The sequence below is a fragment of the Macrotis lagotis genome, chromosome 7, assembly GCF_037893015.1.
Source record: "Macrotis lagotis isolate mMagLag1 chromosome 7, bilby.v1.9.chrom.fasta, whole genome shotgun sequence".
In the NCBI taxonomy this organism is placed as follows: domain Eukaryota; kingdom Metazoa; phylum Chordata; class Mammalia; order Peramelemorphia; family Peramelidae; genus Macrotis; species Macrotis lagotis.
In genome coordinates, this window is record NC_133664.1 from 19016868 (window position 1) to 19039980 (window position 23113).

The 23113-nt window shown below is 42.4% G+C and overlaps 1 protein-coding gene across 2 annotated transcripts in view; it reads left to right on the forward strand.

Annotated features, from left to right (window-relative positions):
* CHN2 (chimerin 2) overlaps positions 1-23113 on the forward strand; it is a 281452-nt gene that overhangs the window by 229336 nt on the left and 29003 nt on the right. The window contains exons 7-8 of one of the 2 annotated variants that reach the window (XM_074195566.1): positions 4444-4557; positions 19221-19298. In XM_074195566.1, coding sequence (XP_074051667.1) covers positions 4444-4557; positions 19221-19298 — 192 coding nt within the window. The remainder of the gene's footprint in view (positions 1-4443; positions 4558-19220; positions 19299-23113) is intronic. The other variant, XM_074195567.1, reaches the window with a different exon arrangement.

A 23113-nucleotide genomic window follows, 5' to 3' on the forward strand; every position in this document is an offset into this window, starting at 1 on the left:
GAGTTAAAAAAGGAAGAGAACCCTGGACAGACTCTTGGAGGAGTGGAACAAAGATCTTTGTCAGACATATGGAAGGAGGGTCCCATGAGATCAGTAACACAAAAACCCCAAGGAGAGAGAGAGAGTTCAGGAATAGGATGTGCTCAACAGTGCCCAAGGGTGCAGAGAGGTCATAAAGGATGAGGGTTGAGAATAGACCCTCAGGTTTGGCAATTAGAGTTTTGATAACCAGAGAGAGCAGCTTTAATTAAATCATATGGGCAAAAGATATGGAAAGGAAATTAACAAAAAGAGAGAAAGAGAAGACAATGAACATATACAGTTTTTTCAAGGAGTGAGATTATGAAGGGTGATAAGGACAAGAAATGTTTTGTTTTGTTTTAGGGAAGAAGCAACTCAAACATTGGTAGGTAATACAGAAGTGGTCAGTAGAGAGGGAAATACTGAACACTAAAGGGAGGGAGAAGAATGATTGTGAGGGTCAGGGGCCAGAGGTAATGAAAGTGGAAGCCTCTGAATACTAAAACTTGTCCAGTACCATGAATGAATTTCTCTGTCATCCAAAGTTGATGCCATATAGGGATATTTGCTAAATAATAATACTTAGAAGGAAAATGCTAGATGTGATACCCAAATATGGGTTCCTTTGAGGGTAACACTGAGCATTTAATTTATTAAGAAGATTTATAATTGTCTTGAACAACTGGATGGCTGTCTAAGGTTATGTATTGCAGCAGCTGCCCTGAACCAACAGCTGCAGCAAATAAATATAGGATCACATCGTTTTTCTAGCTAGAGAAACCTCAGAGTCATCTTCTCTGTCTCTCCCTTTGTCTGCCTTTTTGTCTGTCTGTCTGTCTCTCTTCTTTTCTGTCTATCTCTCTGTCTCTATCTGTCTCTCTTCTCTCTCTTTTCTTTTTTCCTCTCTGTCTCTGTCTCTCTCCCTGTTTCTTTGTCTCTGTCTCTCTCTTATCTCTTTCTTCCTCCCTGTCTCTTTTTCTGTCTCTGTCTATGACTCTGACTCTCTTGCTCTTTCTCTCTGTCTCTCTGTCTCTCTCTCTCTCTCTCTCACACACACACACACACACACACACACACGCAAACATACACACACACACACACACACACACACACACACACACACACACATTTTATTGGGGAGATTAGGGAGAGATGAAATAACTCAACCAAAGTCAATCAGTATACAGTGGGACTGTGTTTAATATGAAGCATCCTCCCCACCCCCCACACACTTATATTGAACTTGTGACTTGTGCTCCTATTAGAATAATGTGATTTATTCTCTAAAGAAATAATAGAGTCAGTGTTGTCTAGTGATTTAGAGAACTGTATTTGAAGATAAGACCTGCCTCTGATATTTGGTGTATGACACTGAATGAGTGAGGAAGCTTCGGGTTTCTTTATAAAATGGGGGTTGACCTCAAGGGCCTCTAAGGCCCTTTCCAACTTAAATCCAGGGCCTTTCTTGAGCCTGAGGTTGCTTTCTAAAACTGTTAGTTATAGACAAGTAGCAACCTGTACTGTCGGAGGGCCTGGGATGTTGACGCAGTTGATCTTTAATCTGCCACAGTCAGTTGGACACCTGAAAAGACAAGGCAAATGGTCCAGAAAGATCAGATGTCACTGGCTGACTTTTCCTCTTGGCTCTCTCCTCTGTAATCCCAGCTCTGGGGCATACTAACTGAAGTAAGATTCCTGAATCTCTTTCGGCTCAAGTTTCCAAATCTGTCAAATAAAGAGGTTAGATCCCATGGCCCAAGGTTCCTTCCAGCTCTAAATCTGTAATCCTATGATCCTGTAATCCTGTGATCCTAGGCCAAGGCTGAATAGCAATGGCAGGCATGGAAGCTCTGAGGCCAGAAGACATATTTGTGAATCTGTCTGGGTAGAACTCCCTATTGTCCCTGGATTTAGCATCTCCCCAAAAAGGTTTCTGTTTGAATTGTGTCACTGAAGGCAAGAAAGAATGGTTCCTTGTTCTCCTTCAGTGGGGTTTTGGGCCTGATCAGGTATCCTGTGGTGTTCTCTTCCCAAACCATCCCTCCTGCCAGGAACTCTTGCGGTCCTCGGGGGCAGAATCTCCCTTTCTGATGCTTCCGAAAGGCCTGGCCTCACATTTTTGTGTTTGTTTGTCTTCAGGCTTCTTGCCCAGGGCCTCCAGGTATGGGAAAAAGAGGTCTTATTTCAGTTGATGTGAGATTTTGTTTTGCATTCCTTCCCCATGGATTCATTGGCACAGACTAACTCTTTTTCCTTCTTTCCTTAATATTCCCTCTTCACTTCTTTATTTTCCTCTGTTACTCTTTGCCCATTGAAAAGAGAACAGTAGAACAGAGCAAAAACCCAGCAGACCAAGGTCTTCATCTCTCCAGCCTCCCTCCACCACAGAAAGGCTGATTTTTCAGATCAAGTCTATGTCCTGCCAATATGGCATCATAGAGTGGTGCCATTGGCTTAAGGGGTGATTCATGATTCTTAAGAGCCCATGGAACATCTGCCCAGTGGAGCTGTGGGGCATGAACAAAGAAAACTCCCTCCTTACCTTGAGGCCCCATGATCCATGCAATTCAAAGTGCCTATTTGATGACAGTGTAGAGGAAAGAGCTCCAGATTTAGAGGCAAAGGATCTTGGTTTAATTCTTAACCTCTCCTCTGTGGGACCTTGGACAAGTCACTTCCTGGACCTCAAGTCTCCTCTCCTGTACAATGAGGGCATTGAAAAGATGACATCTAAAATCTAAAACCTAATGAGAGCTTTCCCTTTCACCAATACCCAAAAGAATGAACATGTACTTCTAAAACTTGGGGCTAAAGAAGCCTTCTGAAGCTGAAATCCTGTCCAAAGGAAATTGCCTTCAACGATCAGTTTTCTTCCCCAGAGATTGACTTCTGATATTTGTATTTCTGTCATTGGAGTCACCTTTAACTTTCACACACAGGTTGAAATCTCCATTATTATCTGTCATTCTTCTCCCTTCCAATTGCCCTCAGTCTTGCTGGCATTTCTCAGATCTTCTCCCTTCCTTTCTGTTCCCACTGCTGCTACCCTAAAACACACCTCCTTTACAACCTGCCCAGCTATTGCAAAAGCCTTAACTATTCCTGCTAGTCCCCTCCTTTGATCCCACTTTCATACACCTGTCTGATTGTTCTTTCTTATGTTCACATATGATCATGCCATTTTCCCATATGAATTGTTCATTGACTCTGCATTGTTTACTGAATAAAGTCTCTCCTTCTCAGTCCTGCAAATCAAGGCTCTCTTAGTCCCACTAACTCCTTACATTTCTAGCCTCACCTCAATAATAATATAGCACTTTCAGGTATGAAAAGCCCTTGATATACATTATTTCATAGCAACTCTCAGAGATAGGCATTATCTCCATTTGACTTATGAGGAAACTGAGGCAAACAGAGGTTAAGTGATTCACCTGGTATCAAAAAACTGATAAGTATCTGAAATAGGATTTGAACTCGGGTCTTCCTGCCTCCAAATCCCAAGCTTTGCCTATTACACTTACCAGTGTCCCACCTCCTCCATGCTGCCCAGGTGCTGTACAGTATCCAAACTGAATCCTTTAGCATCCATTGTACTCATCCCCCACTGCCTATTCTTATCATTCCATGTGCCTGAAATGATATTTCCCTCCACCTTTTCTTCACCTTCCCTGCCATTTCCAATTCTCACAAGTTTCCTTGTCCTCCCTGGCTACCAACAGTTTCCTCCAATCCCTCCAAATGCAAAAACAAAAAACAAAAACTCACTTTCTTTCCTCTACTTTCACAAAACACTTTATGCTTTGATTATATTTCTATTCTTTACAATAGTTCCTGGGGACTTGGATTTGTTATTGCACAATTATATGCTGCATCTCCTCTGTTAGATAATAATCTCCATGAAGGCAGGGATCATGTCATAATTATTTTTGCACACGTTTTATTACATAGTGATTGATTAATAAATGGTTTTTGATTGATTCTTCATCTTACATATCTGCCTCCTAAGGTGGCCTTGCTCCCTCAGACAAGTCACAGTTTCAATAAAAAAAAAACAGAATTGACAGTCTAGGACCAAAGTTTAAATTCCCCAGGATGATGAAAGAGAAGATGGTTCCCCTAGCCTCAGTTTCCCTCTGCTGCTACATCTGTAAAATGAGAATTGGGGCTAGATGGCCTCTGAGATTCCTTTCAGTTCTAAATCTAGCCAATGAGGAGATTATTTAATCTCCCAGGTCTCAATTTCCTCATCTGTAAAATGAGGGGGTTCTACTAAATAATCACATCTCTTCCAGTTTGAGAGTTTTGTAAAATATTGGCCCAGATTCCCTGATTTCAACAGGATGATTTCAATTCTGATTTTTCCAGGGTGTCCTCAGTTAAGCCAAGGCAATAAGCATTTATCAAGTGTTTACTATTTACCAGGCACTGCACTGGAAGCTGAGGACACAAAAACAAGCAAAAAGAATGGCATGCCCTTGCCCTCATGAAGCTTACCTTCTAAAGAGAGAAGACAACTCACAAAAGAAAACAGAAAAGGTGAGGGGGGTGGGTAACAGGGAAAGAGATACCCAAAGCATTCTGAAGGGATCTGGGAGAAGAGCAAAGGAGGACAGGTGCCATCCTGGTCACTTGCCTTCAAATGGAGGTTCCCAGAAGGAACTGACCAATCAAGACAGCCAACAAGGCCACACCAAGGTATCCATGCTTGGCCATACCTTGGCCATCTCTTTGGCTCTAGAGTTTCCAAGGTTGTCTTAATCTGATGGTGCTAAGCAAATGGCTGGGTCTATTTTAAGTTCTGGAGGATCAAAAAAGTTCACTTTTTTTCCTGGCCATTAAGTAAATTTAGCCAGCTATTTTTCTGAACTCAAATGCCAACATTTTCCCATATGATTAGATGTTGCTTTTAAAATATTTACATGGTGGGGTGGCAAGGTGGTACAGTGGATAGAGCACTGGCCCTGGAGTCAGGAGGACCTGAGTTCAAATCTGGCCTCAGACACTTAATAATTACCTAGCTGTGTGGCCCTGGGCAAGCCACTTAACTCCATTTGCCTTGCAAAAACCTAAAAATAAAAATAAAATGAAATGAAATATTTACAGGCCTAATTGTAATAATAAAAGCTATGATTTCTATATGACTTTAGGGCTAGGAAGACATTTCTCTCTTTCTACATTACATTATATATATATATATATGTATATATGTTTTATGTATGTATATATCTATATATAAGTATCCACACAGACCTCCCTATGAGGAAGTCATGATAGGAATCATTACCCCTCATTTTTCATGTGAGGAAACTGAGACTCTGAAAAGCTATACAGTTTGCCTACAGTCACCAAGGTAGGATTCAGGATATTGAAAATGGATTTTCAACTGAGAACCTCCAAATAGAATAAGAGAACAATATGATGATGAGATGACAGAGAAAATGGGTTGATACTTTTAAAATCTAGACAAATAAAAAAGAAAAGAGTAGCATGGAAGGATCTGATCCCAGAACTCACCTAATACCAGATTTAGTATGATTTTTCTCTCTATTGTGCAGTATTTTCTTTAAACTAGACATCAATAATGGACGTAAGACAAGTCTTTGAATGTGCTGTGAACATATGGAGTTGGGTCAGTATTTTATTTGGAAATATTAAATTTTTTTAGGTTTTTGCAAGGCAAATGGGGTTAAGTGGCTTGCCCAGGGCCACACAGGTAGGTAATTATTGTCTGAGACCGGATTTGAACCCAGGTACTCCTGACTCCAGGGCCGGTGCTTTATCCACTACACCACCTAGCCACCCCGAGATATTATTTCAATGTTTCAGGCTGATTGCTTTCTATCCACCAATGATCATGTAATCAATAGGAATTTTAGATAGATAGATAGACAATATTTTCTTTTCCCCCAATTTCATGTTAAAATAATTTTAAAACTAGGGACTCAAAACTTTAAAAAAAAGTTTTATAATTGTTCCCTCCATCCCTCCCTCCCTCTCCTCTCCCCTTCCTGAGATGGTAACCAATCTGATATAGGTTATATGTGTGCAGTCATATAATAAGTCTAAATTTGCATTTATTAAGCAAATGTCCCAAACTCTAAGAATACTAACAGGAAAAAAGGAAACCATGGCTACTCTTAAGGTGCTTATATTCTTACCAGAAATATGCCATATAGCAGCAGTGACCTGCTGTGGCCCTCAAATTTAGCATCTCACAAACAAACTCAACTCCAGGAGCATCTATTAAGCTCTACCTGTTTGCTATGTGCATAGTATATGATATGCTAGAGACACAGATACAAAAACAAAGCCTCCTCTGTCTTCTGAGTGGGTACCCAATGGTCAAGTGAAGAAAAAGAGCCATAGCAGAGGCTGAGGGGAAAGGATGGGTCAGAGAAGCTTTTCCAATGGAAGGAGATGGCCTGAACCAAGCCTGAAGGAAGGTGGGGAGTCTTCAAGATAGAGGTGAAGGTGATGTCCAAGCCAGGAATTCCTCATAGGAGAAAGTCCACTATCTATGAAACCAAAGGACTTTTGCTTTAGCCCATCCCTACACTCTCTGTGTGACCTTGGCTAAGTCATCTAACCTCACTGAGTCTCATTTTCCTCCTTTCCAAAGTGAAGGGGTTGGATGAGGTGGCCTATGAAGGCACAGCTCGAAGATCAGTGAGGGAAGCCAGTTTGGCTGGAGCATGGATTGTGTCAAGGGAAATAAGATGAAATAATTCTGGAAATAGAAGAATGCCAATGGAGCTGTCCACCAGCTTATCCATGATCCATCTTCTTTTCATCAATGGTCTTCTCTATCTAACATCTCCTTTGTAATTCTTTATAAAGTGTTGAAGCCTGCTTAAACCCACCAGGTACCCTTCTATCACCCTCTGGTGATACTCATATTGTACTGTGTCTATGGCATTAAAAAAGATGATCCTTGTTATATAAACTCATTGAAAACCATGACATTTCAATGAGGGAATTTTAATGTATAAATTAAATGGTTTTCATCCTAAAGTACCACATCAAAGACAGACAGAAAACACATCCCCATTGGTCTGGGGCATAAAAACAGAACATGCGTGGCAAGGAATATACATGGAGCACACATCTAGGAATTCCCTGGGTCCTGGGCCTCCACTACAGCAGGGTTACTGGTGTCCTTTGATGATGTCACCCTGCTGCTTCTCTGCAACTGTTTGCTGGGCATCATCTCTCTCTGCTCTCTGTTTGGTTCATTTTTTTATGGCTAAATAAGTTCAGTTCTCTTTGCCTATGTTCTGTAAATCCCTTTAGTTATTGAAAAGAGATAGAGGGGTTTGTGTGTGTGTGTGTGTGTGTGTGTGTGTGTCTGGGGGGAGTGGCGTGATGGAGAGAAGGGATGAGGATATTTCCATTCTGATCAGGATGTGTTGATCATCAGGATCCCATATCTCCTTGGAAACCCTAAGGACTGTTCTAGCCTAAACTCCTATAGTTGCATTGTCATGGCTAGACTTTGCCATTGATAAGGAACCACTGTAGCATTATGGAAAGAACATAGGATTTACCATCAGAGGACCCAAGTTGAAAAAAGTAAAACACCTTTTGGGGTGATTCTATCCAAGGTAATTGAACTCTCTGGGCCTCAGTTTTCTCAATTGTAAAATGAGAAGGTTGGACAAAACAACTCTCAGTTTCCTTCCATCTAAATTAATGGTCCTTTGAATTATGACTTCACCCTGTTTGCCTCAGTTTCCTTATCTGTAAAATGGGTTGGAGAAAGATGTGGCAAACCACTCCAGTATCTCTTCTAAGAAAACCCCAGATGGAGAGTTGGGCATGACTGAAAACGCAACTCAAAATGTCTTTCTAATTTTTTTCTTTTAGGTTTTTGCTAGCATTGGGGTTAAGCGTCTTGCCCAAAGCCTCACGGCTAGGTAATCATTAAGTGTCTGAGGCTGGATTTGAACTCAGGTACTCTTTACTCCAGGGCCAGTGCTCTATCCACTGCACCACCTAGCCACCCCTCTTTCTAACTTTCTTAAGCTGTTCAGAGATATTTGTTGGGTTCTTTGTTCTCTCTCATATGCCAGGGTACAATGACTACAAAGACTGCCCAAGGACTGGGAGGCATCATTGATGGCTAAGGCAATAGGCAAACATATCCAGCCAACATAACAAAAGCTAGTCAGAGGACTTCCAAACTTAGATTATTTCTTCTTTTAGCTGCCCATGTCTGGAATAGATTCAAATGCTGGGATCCCAGATAACTATCTCATTCAGAGTTAGAAAACTACAACTGCTGATAATGTGTGAGTCTGTCTAATGTGCATGTGCAGGTGTGTCCACTTTGGAGCTTCTACCCACCCCCTTCCTGGAGGGGGGAGGGGAACCTCGAAGCCAAGTCTGTGCTAGGGCTTTGAAGCCCACCTTGATCCCCAGAGTCTCACCTAATTGACAGGCAAATGAAATTGAGCAAGAATACAAATTTAAGTGTTTCCAACAAGCTCCCGCCCTGCCGTCCTCCAGGTCCCTCCCTCTTTATCATCTCTGTAAGTCAGCATCACTAACAGCAAAAACCCTGGCCTTGTCCTCTGCTTCTGAGCAGTATAAAACCTCTGTCTCCTTTTAGAAGTAAAACACCTTACAAATCTAAAAACGTTTTATAAATTCAGCTATTGTCAGAATTATTTACTATTATTATTATTGCTCAAAGAGAAGTATTTTCACTTTACTATTTTCATTTCTCTTAACTTAGGGAAGAAATCCATTAAGCCATCTAATATCATTGCTGCTATTTTAAAATGCATTTGCCACTTTGGGGTCCCTTGGAAGAGACTTTAACTCCTCTACACAGAAGCTTCAAAAGGCACATTATTAAGTCCATGTCTGATTAACACCATCTATATTCAGATGGGGCCTTTCCCCTAAGATTGCTGAGTTCTCATTCCTGAACAGCTGAGAGTTCTTGGTTGCCATTCTAAGCCAGGGAGGTCTGTCCTTGGGGCACCAAGGGAGACTCAGACAATTCCCATTGTTACTTGAGCAGTCAAAACAAAAATATGTTGTTCAATATTGATTTGAAGACTTCATACAGAAAGAAGAAAAATAAGCTGATGTCACTGATTCATCTAAGAGTAGTGTTGGCTTTTTTCTGGCAAACTTAAAAAAATCTTTATTTCACATTCCTTTTATTTGTGTGCATTTCTTGGTGGGCAAGGGGGCATGTTTGGCAACTTGGAGAATGTGACTGTAATTTGGAGAAATTCTTCCCTGTGGGTAGCGTTGTACCCACTCCCCTGGATTATTATATATATGTCAGGGATGGAAGGGGCACACACTCCCTCCATTTGGACCAGGAATTCAGAACTCTTCATATTTGCATATTGGAATGATAGTTTGTCTGCCATGTAGACAGGAGCTGGCAATGTCACACATGGTCAAGCCAGAGGAAGGGATTCTATGTATAACATGGGAGCAAGTCCCCAAAAAAGTGTGAACATCTAGTTGTAGTGCAAATCCCATCAGCATTCAGGCTACATAAGAGGGAAGCCTAGCCTCCCACTTAGGAATGTGGAAGCTTCTATATTTCAGTGCTACTGGATTTAAAAATATTCCTAGAGACTATATTGGGCAGCCTCAGCAACATGCAGTTGGGAGTTATACGGAGGACAGTCTTGTTTGGGGGTGTCCCTGTCCTTAAAGCATTGAAGACGATTTGAAGGATATTATAAATGCAGATTAAGACAACAATAACAGCCAACAGATTCTCTGTGGTTTACAAATGCAGGGCAATTTGAATCTAATTATATTAGCAAAAGACAATTTTTTTTTTTTTTACTTTTGGACAGACATGCCTACTGTTCTAGTTATAGCAATGAATGGGAAAAACACAGGTGGCTGGGAGTTTCAGCTTTCTCTCTCTGTCTCCATCTCCTATGGATGCTTTTTGAACTCTAAGGACAATTGTAATCTACAGTCAAAAGCCCCAAATGCAGCTGGTCTTTCAGAAATGAGAAGATGGCATCAGACATATTGACAAGAAAGAAATGTTAGGAAAATACAAATCAGGAAATCATAGATTGAGAGTAGCAACTTTAGAAGTCATCTAGGCCAACCTTGGGGAGTTAGGTGGCACTCTCATCTTCTTGAGTTCAAATCTGGCCGAAATACTTACTAGATATGGGCCCTATTGCCTCAGTTTCCTCAGTTGTCACATGAACTGGAGGAGGAAATGGTTAATCACTCCAGCTTCTTTTCTAAGTACACTCCAAATGGAGTCACAGAAAATCAGATAAAAGTGAAAATGACTGAACAGCAACAGTAAGAGTCCAACTTCATTTTACTTTATCTCCCACCTCCAACATTTTCTCCAGCCAGTCCCCATGCCTGGAATTCCCTTTCTCCTTCCTTATCTACAACATCTGTCTTAGTACGTGCCTGTTGCATATAGGCACTGGATAAATGGCCATTGGTTAATTGATTAATTTATTCTGGCTTCCTTCAAGTCCTAGCCAAAATCTCACCTTCAACAGAAGACTTTCCTGATACCATACCAGACCTTCCATTTATCTTGTCTATAGGTTATTTATATAGCATTTCTGATATATTATCTCCCATAATCAATATTAGACTGCAAGATCTTGGAAAGTAGGGATTGCTTTTTTCTTTTCTTTGTGTTTGACCAGAGGGGCAGCTAGACAATCACTTCCCTGACTCTAGATTTTATCTATCTTTCAATGCACCAAAGATCCATTAAAATGGAATGAGGTTTTTGGGCTGCCCCATCATCCTGATCCAGGCATGGAGGCTTTAGTCCTTGGCTTTGTACAGCTGAAACCTTGAGGACCATCCACATTATCTGCCTCTGATTATATGCTAGGAAAAAATGGGGGCCAGAGAAAGAAATGAAAATGTGAGGAGACACTGAGGAAGACAGGAAAGAGGCATTGAGGAACAATATTCCATCTGCTTTCCCCCTGAAATTCAGTCCTATTGAATCTTTGCTTTTAACAGTTTAGCTAAATGACCTAGCATCTTCAAACCAGACCTGAAAGAACTTCAGGGATCATCTCATTCCATTCCTTCATTTTACAGAGAAAGAAACTGAGATTCAGATAGGTTTACCCAGGACCATGTCAGAGGTGGAATTTGAACTCAGGTTCTCAGAAGTCAGACCTGGAGCTCATTCTATCATGCCAGACTTGAAACTAAATGAATTAGCTTGAGTCTCTCAGTCTGACAATCTTGCCCCATCTGTCCTCCCCCAGTTTCCCTTCCCCATCATCTTCCCTACTAAAAAGGGACAGGGGCAAGCACTGAGAGGGCTTCAGGAAGACCTTAGACCAAAATGAATATTTCAGAAACTCCCAAAGCAATGCTGCAAGATCCCCTTTCAAGGCTTTTAAATATATTTCTGCATCCAGCGGAAAATAGAATATAATCAAATAATCAAGTGTAAATTCAACATTTATAAATTGCCTACTATGTGTTGGGGCACTATGCAAAGGCCCTGGGCTGCCAATGGCAAAGATAGATCACTCTCTGAAATTGTCTCAAGAATAGACAGTCATTTGGGAAGGGAGGGGGAAAAAACTACTTCCAACCAAATCAATCCAATCCAGTGGGTTAGTGATGGTTTTAAAATTAAATTTTTAAAAAACTGAATACTAAGGGAATAACAGCATTATCAAGACAGATAAGAGGTCTGGTCAATGCAGTGACCAAGCAGGATTTTAGATATCCATCACAAAGTCTGCTTCCCTCCTCTTGCAGATTGAGGATGGTCCCAAAATGAAGTTAAGATACATTTGGGGACATGGCCAGGGTGAGAATTGGTTTTACTTGACTCTGTACATTTGTTAGAGGAGTCTGTTCTTTTTCTCAATTTGGGGGAGAAATGGGAAGAAGAGGAGATAAATCCTTGTTGTTTGGGGGAGGGGGGAATGAAATAAAGTTTAAAAAAATTAAAACCAAAGAGAACCTATTGCAAGCTTTTGTGTGAGGCCTTGGCTGGCCTGCCCAACAACCACATCTAAATGGGTTCTCTGAAGCCTTTTAATAGGCTGGATCTGTGACATCCCTAGAAGTGGAAACATCTGCAGCCTCAAGCGGAGATGACGGCGGTTGGGTTTTTTAAAACAAATCATCCCCAGTAGCATCAATCCGTTTGTTTCCCAGCTAGAAACTTGGATAGAAACCCCACCCCCTGCCTTATGTCAATGTGTCCAGTATCAAAGGCTTGGTGGAAAGAGGGAGGAGATGTGAGATAAGTTCCAGGAGAATCCTTCAGTTCCCTCCCCCAGCTCCCTTTTTTCCCCAAGGCCTTGTATTGAGAGTGACCATCTGTCCCCAGGAGGACAATCCTCCAGGTGGCTGGGTGGGCTGGAACATCTCAGATAAGGATCTTTCTGCTCTGGATCAGCCTGGAAGCAGCCTATGAGTCCCAGGAAGCTTGGAGAAAGCACTGGCTCAACCTGAAGATACCTAATGTTAGAGGGGAATCCAATAGAATCGAGGTTAGACCCTGCTCATTGGTCCCCAAATAGCCCTTGGCTGACCATGGGTATATCTGGTGTTGGGTGTATTGGTGTGCCTCTCTGTTAGAGTCATAGAGGAGGAAGAGGGCTGGCATCAGAAGCTGAACGTCTGGATCCAAATCCTGGTTCAGCTATTTATTTCTTATGTGACCTTGGATTTTTCTGGGCTTGGCTGTCCTTCCCTGTAAAACAAGGGCACTGAATGCCATGGTCAATTCAAAATCTATGATCCTAGGACTTTTGAAGCAGACTGAGTTTGACCCTTGCTTCATACTTACTGTGTAGCCCCAGACAAGCAGCTTAAATGCACTGTGCCTCAGTTTCCTCTTTTGTAAAATAAGGGAGTTGACTGTGGTAGCCTCTGGGGTCCCTCCCAGCCCCAGAGCTGTGATGCTGTTTCCCAAACCAGGGTTTTGCTCACACTCATCCCTCTCTAACCCCCCACCCCCCCATCCCCCAAGCAGCCTGTGCGGAGGCTTGGCCCTGAAGGCAGGCTCCACTTGGCCCTCCTGACCTCTCCATTTACTGACTGGTTCATCCCCTTACATAGTAGTGAAAAAAGTCTGCTGACTCCAGTCAATCAGGGCTTATTATCATAGCCTCTGCTAATTAAAGTTTATTTTGTAAACAGTTCATTTCGGAAATGCCCTGACATGCATTTTTCTCTAAAGAATTTGTGCTGCTCTGTTTTTCCTCTGCATTTTTTTCTCTGACATCTGATATCCTAAAACTCCCATTCCCAGAACACTGCTGGCAGATTTGGGCTCTTGGTTTTGAAGACTCCTTGGATGCTGTGTCTCAAAATTGGGGATCAGGATGTTTAATTCCCCTTTTGAGTGTTAGTCCAAGTTGGCACTGCCTGGATTTATGATAGTTCATTTTAGGAACTGGGGCTGGGAGAAGTCCATCCTCTATTTAAAAAGAAATAAGCTGGTGGCTAGGTGGCATAGTGGATAAAGCACCAGCCCTGGAGTCAGGAGTACTTTGGTTCAAATCTGGTCTCAGACACTTAATAATTACCTAGCTGTGTGGCCTTGGGCAAGCCACTTAACGCCTTGCAAAAAAACTGAAAAGAAAAGAAGAAAAGAAAAAGGAAAAGGGAGAATAAAGTAATCTTTTCAGTCCCTTTCCCAGGAAAGGATCAATGAAGCACCCCAATTTTGGAAGTGCCCATAATATGCCAAGCTCCTTAATAGATATTGGGGGAAGAAGGGTTCAAAGCAATCCTTATCATCTTGCTCGGAGATTGGGATGATTATATATTTAATAATGGAATTATTTAACATGGGACTAGTGGATAGTGTTAGACTTGGAAAGAAGCAGCCCTGAATTTACAAACTGATGCTGTTTTAGTTGTCTGACCCTGTATAAGTTCCTTTACCTCTCCTGTACCTCTGTTTCCTCTTCTCTGACATGCTATTAGTGACCATGTCAAAGATTTGTGTGAGATTCAAAGGAGCCAGTGAATGTGAAGTGCTCTGCCACTTAAAACAGGCATTCTCGATTTGAGTGACTTTATTTTCTAATGAAGCTCAGTTTATTTCTTTCCCAGAAGGACAGGTTCTGGAGATCATAGAGTTATATATTTAAAACTGGAAATGATGGTCAAAGACATCTCCTCCAGTCCTCTCACTTGCCAAAGAAGGAAGCTGAGAGGTCAAAGTGAGTGGCAAAGCTCCCTTCTGCCTGATGAGTCTGGGAAGGCTTTTAGAAGATGAGGTTTGAACTGGATCCGAAAGGTTGAGGAGAGTTTAATAGAGAAGCAGTCAGGAAATGAATTCAAGATACAAAGAAAGACCAAGATCAAAGGTGTAGAGGCACCAAAGCCTGAGATATATATTTTTAGGGTTAAGGGAATAAACAGAAATAGGAGTGAAAGTAATGTGGTTTAGGGAGGAACTAGATGGTTAACAATCTTGGCTGCCAGGCTGAGGACTTTGACTTTATTCAGCAGGAAATAGGGAGCCATCAAAGGCTTTTGAGCTCTATCATACCTATCTATCATTAATCCATCCATTCCTCTATCTATCCATCCACTTTATCATCTATTTCTCCATTCACCTATTTATCTATTATCTATCCATCCACATATCTGTCTCCCCATTGATTTATTTAGCTGACTATCCAACTACCAACTCACTTATCCATCCATCTATCCATCCATCTATCCATCTATCTATCTATCTATCATCTAAATCTATACCAGAGCTCATAACCTTTTCTGTGTGAACTCCTTTGATAGCAGTCTAGTGTAACCTCAGAATCATGCTTTTAATACATCAAGTAAATGATGTCGGGCTTAGATTTCAAACAATAGTTGAATGCTGTAATTTAGTTCTTTCCTGAATTTCTATGATGATCTCTTTTTCAAAAACTTGATGACAAATTTAACTTTCTATATTTTATATTTCCTCATATTTATTTAGAATCTGTAGCTTTTCAAAATCCTTTCTCTCGTTTGACCCTCATAACTTTGGGGGAAGAAGTGCTTTTATTCTCATTTGACTGATGAGAAAAGGAAGGCCCAGGGTCACACAGAATTTGAAGTATCTTGTACAAGATTTGAACTCAAATATTTCTAACTCCAAGAACAATGCTCCTGTCACTGCTGCATTAAGCTGCCTTAGGAACAAGTAAGCAACACTGAAGATTCTATTGTACGATGGACATATTAGCAGTCTTTCAGCCATTGCCTATATTATTTGATGTCATAGTTGCATCTACATTCTTCCCCAGTATTTTCATTTACAAAAAAATTTGTCAACTATTCTCACCTCAGTTTTTTAAGTGGTTTTGCAAAAGAATATGTCTGTTTTGGGAAAATATTCTCAGCACAATGTAAATTCTCATAGTCTCTGTGGAGGGTTGTGGTAGGTAGAGGACTAAGTCAGGGGACTCAACTTGGCTGTAGTACTAAATAACAGTGTTCTTGGTCATGGTGTAGATTGTAGTGAAGATGGGAAAATGCACTCTAGGGCTTAAGGATCAATGTGGGTTCAATTCCAGAAGGTATTTAATTCAGAGGTAACTGCAAAAGTTCACTGTGACTACAGGTGACTGCAAAAGAGTTCACAAATTAAGTTCTTTGGAGAAGCAACAAGACAGTATGTCCCAGTAGGAGGAGTTAAGAACAAACAGTCACAAGCTGGGCTGGTAAGAACATCAAGAACAGCTAAAAGGAAAGAATATGAGAGGTTATTTGGGGATCATGCTGTCCCATAGTGGGCTGCCTTCACAGGAAGATATGCAGGTAGGGGATAAGTAGTAGAAAAAAACAAAGAGGTGGGGCAATCATGCTCCCTCCAGATCAGGCTGCCCTTCAAAGGAAGGTGAGCAGCTCACCTGAAGAGTGAACTGAACTTTTAAGGAGGACATAGGGAGATATAGGTGGGAGTGGGTAGCTCAGAGAGTAGAGATGAGGTAATGAGAGGAATGTAGATGAGTGGTGGCAAATCAAAGACTTCATCACTTCAGGTTAAGGCAGGGATCCATTATTTTATTGATAGGGGCTTGTCCTTTCCCTGGAAGGAGTAGTACTTGACTCAAAGTTCACTGACCTCACCTCATAGCTTGGACAATTGGGGTAGGGGCGAGGAGAAGATACATGGTCAGTACAGAGGCTACAAATGATTAACTACAAAACATGTCTAATATTCCCCCTACTTCAGTAGCAAAATAGTGTGTCATCTGCCCCATTCAATTTAAAAAAAGAAACTAAAGGTTTTTCCCAGAGAAAAATAGATTTGCCCGAGATCATATAGGTAATTGTTAAGTGATACAACTATCCAGTATCTGTGTATACTTTCACAGGTTCATAAGGAAGCAAGTTGCTTCTTCTGCTAACTCAGTGATGGGTTGATCTAATGGAAACCTGAACTCTAACAGAACAGTAAAATTCTCCAAGAATAACACCTAACATTTAGATAATATTAAACTTGCAAAGTGCTTTCTTTATGCTTTCCTCTGAGCCTCACAAAACAACCCTGCAAGGTAGCAACTGAATTTACAAAAAAAACCTTATTTTACTGATGAAAGTTATACAGTTTGCCTAGGATTACCCACCTAGCAAGTGTCAGAGAGTAGATTGGAATCCAGTGGATTTGGCACTCCCAAATACAGCCAGTACACTCTCCACTGCAGCAGTTAATTAGGAATAGAGTTACACCAATTAGCAAATGCAGATAGATGTTGTGGAAGTTGCTTTTTTCCAGTGATGAGGTTCAGAGGCCCTGCTCAAGTCAGTCAATAAATGAAATTGCTTAGACTGAGGCTATTTCAGGAACAACCATTGACCATCTGGCCCTGCTGGGCTTTCAAATTCAACAATCTAAGTGTTTATGGCTTTTATGGATATAACCATATTAGGCATCAAAATCCAAACAGGAACCTGAGAGCTGATGGTCATGTAAGTGACCTTTTGATGGGGATGGGGGGGGGGAGGATGCCCAGAAAACCCTCTATGTTCTTAAGTTCATGGAACCAGAGTATCAGAGCCCAACTCTCCAAACCAAGACCTAAAAATACTCAGCATCAGAAAGGGGGAATTAGGGTTCTGGAGGACTCCACAGAATTGTATACCAATTGCTGTGGGTCTTTTACTTGGGAATGAGGGGGAGGTGGGAGAGCAAGGAAGAGGGGAAAGGTAAGCTGTGAAATAAAGAATATCCAGCTAATGGTCATTATTACTCTGAGGGCTTAGTAAGCCAAGAGAATGATGGATCCAAGGAGCAGGGCTCCTCATCAAGGAGACAGAGAAATGAGATACACATGCTAAGATTTCCCAGAGGAAATTATGAGTGGGGAGTAAAAATGAGTCAAAGCTGTAATTTGCCTTCTCTCTGAGAAAATCTGACCTCTCCTTATGCACAGGAACCATGATTTTGCTTCCTTTTGTCCCCCAATGCTTAGACAGTAAATCTTTGTTTGTTGTTTGGTTCTTCCATATAGAAAGGAACTAGGACTTTGGAGAGGTGATACCATGACATGCAAATGAATTGGATTTAAGAGAGGAAGGGCTGTGCAAAGCCCCCAGCCTTACTCTCCCCTCGAAGAGGTCCAGTGGCAAGATACAGATCAAGACCACTAGAGATGGCCTAGATGCAGACTCAAACCAGTATCAAAGCAGGAGTCTATGGACTATTCTCAGCTGGGATGTCCATCTTTTCCATTCCAAAACAAGAGAGCAGGTGGACCCCAACGGCACCCAAAGTGACCTCTTTCCCCCCACCCCCACCCCTAGAATATGCATCCAGAACTCAAGTTGACAGAACAAACAGAGGTTGTGAGCATAAAGCAAAGCATCAGGGATTACTTAACCATAAGACATATGTGAATTGGAGGGCAAAAATGGTTGTGCCTTCATTATCAAAGGATCCAGTTAGTGAAAGAGAGATGTAGCCTGGCACAAATGCAATGAAATGGGCAGCTAGAAGCCCCGCTCCTTGGATCCATAATTCTCTTGGAAAGTAGAAATAGATGTTAAGTCACTGAAAATTGGTACTGGGAACACACACACACACACACACACACACACACACACATCTCTTATGTGAACAGTTAAGAAATGCTTGCTGACTGACATCATCCTTAAGAACAAACCTATGCTGAGTCCCGAGTCAGGGATTCTGGGTTCTAGGTTGAACTTGGAAAGAACAAAGTCTCCAGGACATTTCTTTTTTGGAAAGTAGACACCGGCTGCTGAAAGGTTAACTTCTTGTTTGGTGGGTGGGGGGACATCACAGTGTCTAGAAGTCTGAAAACCCACTTCCAAAGTGGCACTGGGAGTCTTGAGCAATGCCTGCCCCCCTCCCCACTCCATCCCTGCTCCTAAATGTTCTCTTTTGGTGAGTTTAAGAGAAGCCAGCCTTAAGCCTCTGGGTGCTAGAGAATTCGGGGAAGCCTCAAGCCTCTATCCCTTCTAGATGAAACGAATCTCAGGGTTTAAAAGGTTTTAAACTGTTGGAGTTGAGGTCCTGAGCCTGGAGATAATTGGATGCAGCCTCGGTGTCTGAGGAGTGGAGGCGTGTGTGTGTGTGTGTGTGTGTGTGTGTTCCAAGTTGAGGGACGGGGGTCGGGGAAGAAGGCGGTGCTGTGAACAGTTGGGTTGGTGGGGGGAGAGGGTGCGTGACCCTGGGAAGCACAGGGACCCCCGCTGGCTCTTCTGGCTGCCTCCACCTCCCCCTTGCACGCGCCCCTTTGTCTTAGACAGCAGCCAGCCTTAAGAAGCAGCCTCGGGGGAGTAGCAGGATTCAGCTGCTGAGCACCAGGCCCCCCCAGCCCAGCCCAGCCCAGCCCACCCGGGCTGAGAGGGAGGGGAGCCCAGCCCAGCCCAGCCCATCACATCCCATCACCTCCCCAGCCGGGCGCAGCGCAGCCGGGACCACTCCCAAGCCCCGAGTGTCTCCTCTCCGAGGGGCCGCCCTCCCGCAGCTGCTCCGGGGCCGGGCCATGAGGCGCGGCTGGCCCGACGTGCCGGCCCTCCGGGGCTCCCGGCTGGGCGATGGGCGCTCCGGGCTGCCCCCGGAGCTGTGGCCCGAGGCCGAACCCCGCTGGCCGCCGGCCCGCCGCAGAGCCACGGCGGGCCGGAGGCTGTGGCAGGAGCTGCTGGCCATGGCCTTGGCCGGCCAGGTGGGGGCCAAGGGCGTCTGGCTGGGACCCCCGCTCAATCTCTTTGCCTATTCGCAGATTTCCTCTCTGGTCCGAAGAGCGGCCTTAACGCACAATGACAACCACTGCAACTACGAAAAGACCCACAACTTCAAGGTAAGACAGCTGACTTTGGGGGGAGGGGGATTACTGGGGGCGAAATTTATCGTGGGGGAGGGGGAGAGGAGGGTGGACTGGGCGGGCAAGGGGAGAGGGAGCTCATATGGACTGAATGAACTTTTCAAGTAGACTTACAAGGTTTGTCTTTGAATGAAGAGTTCCTATTCCCAGAACCCAGTCTGGTTACAGCAGGGTCAGGTTAAAAGGGCAGGACAGAGGAAACGAGAGAATCTGGATTCTACTCTCCCTCTGCCACTTTGTGACATTGGGTGGATCACTGCTCTCAGAAATCTCCACCAGCTTGTGTGTATGTGTGTGTTTATATGCATGTATGTATGTATGTGAATATGTGGATACATAGGTATGTGTCTGCATATATGTGCGTGTGTTCCAATACCTCTTTCGGCATCATCAGAGCTATCATTTACTACATATGTTACCACCTTTGGTCTTCACTACTACTTTGCAAAATAGTTCCTATCATAGTATCATTTTACAGATGAGGAAACTGAGACTGAGAGATGGCTAAGTGACTTCCCTAGGATCCATAGCTAGTTAGTGTCTAACAGGGAATTCAAACTCAGGTCTTCCTGAGTCCAAGTTCAGTTCCCTACCGCAATTGGAGAGTTTGTTTCTTGGGAAAAAAAAAACTGATCATTAACCTCTGAAAGTCAGTTTTCTCATTTGTAAAATGAAGAGGTTGGTGAACCTCTATCGGCTCTAGTCTGCTATGGAAGATGAAGTCCATTTATGGAGGCTGCATGTAGTAGATAGAGAGTCGGCCATGGAGATGAAGGATATAAGGCCCCAGTTGTGCCATCCTAGATAAAGCATTAAATTGCCCGTGCTCTGGTAAACTCCCTGAGGAAATTTACAAGAGTCCTCAATCTGCATTGGTGGAGGTACTATGTACACTGGAAGTTCCCCACATCAATGAGATCATAAATTTGGATTAAAGAGAAGTTCATTCATCTTTTTTTTAAATACCAATGTCTATTTTAAGGAAGCAAAATATGAAGGATCTATCATATTTCAAGAACCTTATAGCAAACCTAGAGGGCTTTCTTCCCTTCCCCCCAGAGGGAGAGGAGACAGGGGAAGAGTAATGGGACCTGGAATTTGATTGGTGTAACTCCTGTTAAATAACTTCTTCTAATCTGCAGGCACTATCTTCTATTCAAGGGACACCCTGGGGCACTGAGAAGTGATGTGACTTGGCCAGGCTCACACAGCTAGGTCAGAGGCAGACCTTCCCGTTTCTGAGACTGACTCTGACCACTGCCTCATGTTGCCCCCTCCCCCAGAGAATAAACTAAAAATAACTATTGCACAGGAAATGAAAATAGTCACCTAACATTCTACGTTTGATCACTAGTTGCCTGTGGTGGTGATGGCCACCATTTCTGTATTCTAGGCAATTTTCTATCAGAATGCATAAATGACCAGAAATATAGATTGTGTCTTGTAGGTGTGCTTTTCAGCTCAAAGAAACTAGGCAGCAAGGTAGCCAGATGGAGGGAACAGGGTGAAAATTTGGTGGGAGAAAAAAAACCCAAATTTTCCTGCTGTATATTTAAAATCAGAATCACAATTCCAGATGTGCCATTTAGAGATTATATATCCTCTGAAAATCACAATCTGATCCTTTTTTTACTCTCAGCTTATGGCAGCAGTTTATGGGGTCTGCAAATGGAGAGCATGGGTTCCATCCCAGTCAGATGTTGTCTAATCTTCACAAGCACTTTAGGAAGTTCATATTATCCCCATTTTACAGATGAGGAAACAGTAGCCCACAGAAACAAGTTGGAAATCACACAAGTGGCAGAAACAAGTTTCAAACTTACATCCTTCTTGAACTCAGGCCCTCTGCTTTCCCAAGTCAGCCAGTTTCCCTTGATCTCATTTCTCTCTAAGATGAAACCAGCCAATTGGACTTAATCTCTAAGTTTCCTTTCTACGTAAAATCTAAGTGTCTGAAGACTTTCCTTTTCATCTTCAGTCTTTCTGGGATCCCTTGGAGTCAGCAAGATTGGTCTTCCTGAGTTCAAAACTGGCCTTACTAGCTATAATGACCCTGGGGAAGTCACTTAACCCTCAGTTTACTTATCTCAAAAATGAGATGGAGAAGGAAATGGCAAATCACTTCACTGTCTTTGCCTAGAAAACTCTAAATGAGATCACAAAAAAGTCAGACTCAAAGGAAATGACTGAACAATAGTAAGAATCCCAGAAAGGAATGGACTCACTCAAAAAGATGCTCATGTCAAATTTCTTCATTTAGGATGTGGTTGGGAGGATGGGTAAAAGGGAGAGCAAAGCTGAGAGTTAGAGTTTAATAGAAGCTAAAGGAAATGGGGATAGGAAAAGGAAAGGAAGCGACAACAGAGAGAATGGTTTGCCCTGTTTCTAGATCTCTCCTCATTCCTTGGGGCTGATAATACAAGTCACTGTCAAAGTGACAAAACCCCTAGTCAAAAAATGACAACAGAAATTGTTTCATTTTGTTGTGCACAGATCATTCATGGGAGTCACATGAGCTCACTAAAGTCACATGTGGGTTCTATTGGTCCAGGCTTAATGAAAGGACAATGTACAATCTGGCTGTTAGAATCCTGTTTTACTTCTAAAGGCTAATTTTGGGGGGGGCTTCTAAAGGATAATTGAATGGTAGTATTAAGAATGAGACAGGGACAGCTACATGGCACAATGGATAGAGCACCAGCCCTGGAGTCAGGAGGACCTGAGTTCAAATTTGACCTCAGACACTTAGCAATTGCCTAACAGTGTGACTTTGAGCAAGTCACTTAATCTCATTGCCTTAATAAAAATTGAAAAAAAAAGAACGGGCAGCCACCTGGCACAGTGGACAGAGAGCTGGTCTGGAGTCAGAAAACCTGATTTCAAATCTGGCCTCAAATACTTCCTAGTTGTGTGATCCTGGGCAAGTCACTTCATCCTGTTTGCCTCAGTTTTCTCCTCTGTAAAATGAACTGGAGAAGAAAATGGCAAACCACTTCTGTATCTCTGCCAAGATGAGTTTATGGTATATTGGACACAACTGAACAACAGCTTATGTTGGAGTCAGCAAGATTGGTCTTCCTGAGTTCAAAACTGGCCTTAGTAGCTTAAAGTTATGTTGGAATTCTTGGTTCTTCTCTCCCTTATAATCAGAGACAAGTTGAATTCTTGGGATAAAGAGTCTACTTGTATGATCATGGGCAAAATAGTTTTATTTCTCCAGGACCTCAGTTTCCTCTTTTGTAGATATAGAACTCTCAGTTCTAACCCTATATTCTCTCCCCCTCCCCATCTTCCTATATTTCTATTTTTGCTGCTATCAAATCTTAGCCTTTTAAAGAAAAAGAAGTGATTTCTTGTGCATTTGACAGAAAATACCATTTTAATGGGGGTCTCATGACTGGGAGGCTGGATCCTCTTTGACGCATGCATTCTTTTTCTTTCCTCCTCAAAATTCCTCTGGCTTTCAAATGCCCTTGGAAACGTTCCTCCCATTCTCCATGCCTACACAGAATAGCTACTGTGCTCTGGTTCTTACTTAGCTTTTGTTTAACAAATTCACTCACTGTTGTGGGTGGATCCTTTTTGAAAACTAACTAATCTTTTTAAAACATTTTAGACTCAGGGAGCTATGATGAATTTTAAGACTTTATTTTTTTTGTAAAACATAATCTAGATGGCTCCTTTACTCTACCCCCATGAATTGAAATAGTTATTCTTAGAAAATGAAGATTTGAAAATGTTCCTTATAACTCTATGATAACATCTTTGAAAGGATAATTAGAAGAAAATTA